The 5,000-nt window shown below is 44.7% G+C and overlaps 1 protein-coding gene across 1 annotated transcript in view; it reads right to left on the minus strand.

The window, feature by feature from the left end:
- The window catches only part of myo9ab (myosin IXAb), a 196,621-nt gene that overhangs the window by 98,763 nt on the left and 92,858 nt on the right, over nt 1-5,000 (minus strand). Inside the window, exon 5 of the mRNA XM_056281150.1 lies at nt 3,546-3,645. Coding sequence (XP_056137125.1) covers nt 3,546-3,645 — 100 coding nt within the window. The remainder of the gene's footprint in view (nt 1-3,545; nt 3,646-5,000) is intronic.

Genomic DNA, 5,000 nt, shown 5'->3' on the forward strand with positions numbered 1-5,000 from the left:
AACATAAACATACACACACGTTATACACAGGCTGCCAAAAAAACACAACTCATGGATGTACAGACACACACACACCACACAAACACACACACACACACATACATAGAACACTCTGGTCAACGGATGTATGAGTGAGATTTTAGGCAACCAGAGATGTGCTCCAGCTCAGATTAGTGAACAAACTAACCAGCACAGAGAGAGAGGAAGAGGAAGAGAGAGGGGATGAGAAGAGGAAGAGGAGGAGAGAGGGGGAGAGAGAAGAGGAAGATGAGGGGAAGAGAGAAGAGGAAGAGAGAGGGGAAGAGGAGGAGAGGGGACGAGAGAAGAGGAAGATTGAGGAAGAGAGAAGAATAGAGAAGAGGAAGAGGAGGAGAGAGGGGAAGAGAGAGGAGGAAGAGGAGGGGAGAGGGGAAGAGGAGGAGAGAGGGGAAGAGAGAAGAGGAGGAGAGAGGGGAAGAGAGAAGAAGAGGAGAGAGGGGAAGAGAGAAGAGGAAGAAGAGGAGAGAGTGGAAGAGGAGGAGAGAGGGAAAGAGAGAAGAGGACGAGGAGGACAGAGCGGACGACGAAAGAGGAAGAGGAGGAGAGAGGAGGAGAAGGGGAGAGAGATAAGGAAGAGGAGGCGAGAGGAGAGGAGAGGAGAAGAGAGCAGAGGAAGAGGAGGACAAAGGGGAAGAGAGCAGAGGAAAAGGAAGAGAGAGGGGAAGAAGGAAGAGGAGGAGAGAGGGGAAGAGAGAAGAGGAAGAGGAGGAGAGAGGGGAAGAGAGAAGAGGAAGAGGAGGAGAGAGGGGAAGAGAGAAGAGGAAGAGGAGGAGAGAGGGGAAGACAGAAGAGGAGCAGAGAGGGGAAGAGAGCAGAGGAAGAGGAGGAAAGAGGGGAAGAGGTCTGGGAAGAGTGTCTGTCATTGACTGCGGTAGGTCTTGTCTTTGTTAGACATTAAAGGTCCTTCCTTCCTGTTAGACATTAAAGGTCCTTCCTTCCTATTAGACATTAAAGGTCCTTGCTTCCTATTAGACATTAAAGGTCCTTCCTTCCTATTAGACATTAAAGGTCCTTCCTTCCTATTAGACATTAAAGGTCCTTGCTTCCTATTAGACATTAAAGGTCCTTCCTTCCTATTAGACATTAAAGGTCCTTGCTTCCTATTAGACATTAAAGGTCCTTGCTTCCTATTAGACATTAAAGGTCCTTCCTTCCTATTAGACATTAAAGGTCCTTGCTTCCTATTAGACATTAAAGGTCCTTCCTCCCTGTTAGACATTAAAGGTCCTTCCTTCCTATTAGATATTAAAGGTCCTTGCTTCCTATTAGACATTAAAGGTCCTTGCTTCCTATTAGACATTAAAGGTCCTTCCTTCCTATTAGACATTAAAGGTCCTTGCTTCCTGTTAGACATTAAAGGTCCTTCCTCCCTGTTAGACATTAAAGGTCCTTCCTTCCTATTAGACATTAAAGGTCCTTGCTTCCTGTTAGACATTAAAGGTCCTTCCTTCCTATTAGACATTAAAGGTCCTTCCTTCCTATTAGACATTAAAGGTCCTTGCTTCCTATTAGACATTAAAGGTCCTTCCTTCCTATTCGACATTAAAGGTCCTTGCTTCCTGTTAGACATTAAAGGTCCTTGCTTCCTATTAGACATTAAAGGTCCTTCCTTCCTATTAGACATTAAAGGTCCTTGCTTCCTATTAGACATTAAAGGTCCTTCCTCCCTGTTAGACATTAAAGGTCCTTGCTTCCTATTAGACATTAAAGGTCCTTCCTTCCTATTAGACATTAAAGGTCCTTCCTTCCTGTTAGACATTAAAGGTCCTTCCTTCCTATTAGACATTAAAGGTCCTTGCTTCCTGTTAGAAACTAAAGGTCCTTGCTTCCTGTTAGACATTAAAGGTCCTTGCTTCCTATTAGACATTAAAGGTCCTTCCTTCCTGTTAGACATTAAAGGTCCTTGCTTCCTGTTAGAAACTAAAGGTCCTTCCTTCCTATTAGACATTAAAGGTCCTTGCTTCCTGTTAGACATTAAAGGTCCTTCCTTCCTATTAGACATTAAAGGTCCTTCCTTCCTGTTAGACATTAAAGGTCCTTGCTTCCTGTGAGGACTGCCGTTTCCTCCAAACAGAAAAGCTTCGTACAGCTTCTGACTGTTTTCCCTCCTGTGGAATAAGGAGAACCGTGCAGGTGGACATGTCCTGTGGTCTACACATGAGGGTGTGCGTGTGCGACTGTGTGCTGACAGGCTGTGGTTTTCAGCTTGTTCTCGGGGCTCGTTGTGTATCTAACGAGTAATCAAGTCCTCGCCGGGTCAAACGTGACAGGTTCTCAGCAGCTCTATGGTGATGTGTTAGGGGGGGGAAGTTATCTTCCCGAGCAGAACTGAAGCTGCAGTCCTGAAGATCCTCATTTCAGTTTCACGGTGAGGTCAGAGTTCACTGAGCTCCTCAAAGGCCTTTGCACACCAAGTCCGATTTTTTTCATCAGAAAACTTTGCATGTGACAAAACAAATAAGAGCTCATGTGTGGTCCACTAACTTTTCACACCGACTGGATGTTTACGCAACAGATTTTCACAAAAAAAGTTTCCTCCTTTTCTCTCCCCAACTGTACTTGGCCAATTACCCCACTCTTCCGAGCCGTCCCGGTCGCTGCTCCACCCCCTCTGCTGAGCCGGGGAGGGCTGCAGACTACCGCATGCCTCCTCCCATACATGTGGAGTCACCAGCCGCTTCTTTTCACCTGACAGTGAGGAGTTTCACCAGGGGGACGTAGCACGTGGGAGGATCACGCTACTCCCCCCAGTTCCCCCCCAAACAGGTGCCCCGACCGACCAGAGGAGGCGCTAGTGCAGCGACCAGGACACATACCCACATCCGGCCTCCCACCCACAGACACGGCCAGTTGTGTCTAAGAGACGCCGGACCAAGCCGGAGGTAACAGACCGCCAAGCCCCCCGGATGCCCTCATGTTTGATTTTCCGTGCTTTTTCGCATCTGTTAATGAGACTGTTGATAGTTGTTGCATCCTGATGATGGACTGAAAATAAAAACACATGCAAGACATTCAGGCTTGGTGTACAAACAGGCTTTAAGCGGCCGAGCTTCATTCCAAATGAATGAGAGTCAGCAGGGCTGTTGTGTCAGAAACAAACCAGAAAACCTGGTGGAACCTGTGTTGTACTTATGGATGTAGTACTATCTTATGGATGCAGTACTATCTTATGGATGTAGTACTATCTTATTGATGTAGTACTACGTGTTGGTAAAGGTCTTCTAACAGCTTGTTCTGTCATATCTGCTGGTTAGACACAACACCTTCACTTCTTCTTCTAACTCAACACTACCTGCCCTCTTCTTCCTCATCTGGCTGCTGTGATGAAGATGGAAACACTATGCCCCCTGTCATTTCCCCTGGTAAAGTCCTCCCAGACACCAGCCATCCTTATCACACACCGCTACAGTCTGCAGGATGTGCAGATGTTGTGGATTAGCTGTTGTGTTGTCCTGCTACAGAGACTAGAGACAGAAACCGTCATGAAGGTGTTAGTGTGCGTGTACCTGGTTTAGGTAGTGATACTCCTCAGGCTGGAGCAGGTGAAAGGCCTTCCTCTCCTCCTCGCTCGCCCCCGCCAACAGGTAGTAGAACACATGATAGTTCCTACACACACACACACACACACACGTTCAGAATCAGAAACTCTTTTTTGTTATTTCATTTCAACAGTGCAACACAAATACAAAAACACATCCAAAAACTACAAAAACTACAAGAACACATATATCCAAACTAACACATATATCTACACTAACACATATATCCAAACTAACACATATACACTACCGTTCAAAAGTTTGGGATCACCCAAACAATTTTGTGTTTTCCATGAAAAGTCACACTTATTCACCACCATATGTTGTGAAATGAATAGAAAATAGAGTCAAGACATTGACAAGGTTAGAAATAATGATTTGTATTTGAAATAAGATTTTTTTTACATCAAACTTTGCTTTCGTCAAAGAATCCTCCATTTGCAGCAATTACAGCATTGCAGACCTTTGGCATTCTAGCTGTTAATTTGTTGAGGTAATCTGGAGAAATTGCACCCCACGCTTCCAGAAGCAGCTCCCACAAGTTGGATTGGTTGGATGGGCACTTCTTTGAGCAGATTGAGTTTCTGGAGCATCACATTTGTGGGGTCAATTAAACGCGCAAAATGGCCAGAAAAAGAGAACTTTCATCTGAAACTCGACAGTCTATTCTTGTTCTTAGAAATGAAGGCTATTCCATGCGAGAAATTGCTAAGAAATTGAAGATTTCCTACACCGGTGTGTACTACTCCCTTCAGAGGACAGCACAAACAGGCTCTAACCAGAGTAGAAAAAGAAGTGGGAGGCCGCGTTTCATAACTGAGCAAGAAGATAAGTACATTAGAGTCTCTAGTTTGAGAAACAGACGCCTCACAGGTCCCCAACTGGCATCTTCATTAAATAGTACCTGTTAGAGCCTGTTTGTGCTGTCCTCTGAAGGGAGTAGTACACACCGGTGTAGGAAATCTTCAATTTCTTAGCAATTTCTCGCATGGAATAGCCTTCATTTCTAAGAACAAGAATAGACTGTCGAGTTTCAGATGAAAGTTCTCTTTTTCTGGCCATTTTGAGCGTTTAATTGACCCCACAAATGTGATGCTCCAGAAACTCAATCTGCTCAAAGAAGTGCCCATCCAACCAATCCAACTTGTGGGAGCTGCTTCTGGAAGCGTGGGGTGCAATTTCTCCAGATTACCTCAACAAATTAACAGCTAGAATGCCAAAGGTCTGCAATGCTGTAATTGCTGCAAATGGAGGATTCTTTGACGAAAGCAAAGTTTGATGTAAAAAAAATCTTATTTCAAATACAAATCATTATTTCTAACCTTGTCAATGTCTTGACTCTATTTTCTATTCATTTCACAACATATGGTGGTAAATAAGTGTGACTTTTCATGGAAAACACGAAATTGTTTGGGTGATCCC

This window comes from Lampris incognitus, chromosome 6, assembly GCF_029633865.1.
Source record: "Lampris incognitus isolate fLamInc1 chromosome 6, fLamInc1.hap2, whole genome shotgun sequence".
Classification (NCBI taxonomy): Eukaryota; Metazoa; Chordata; class Actinopteri; order Lampriformes; family Lampridae; genus Lampris; species Lampris incognitus.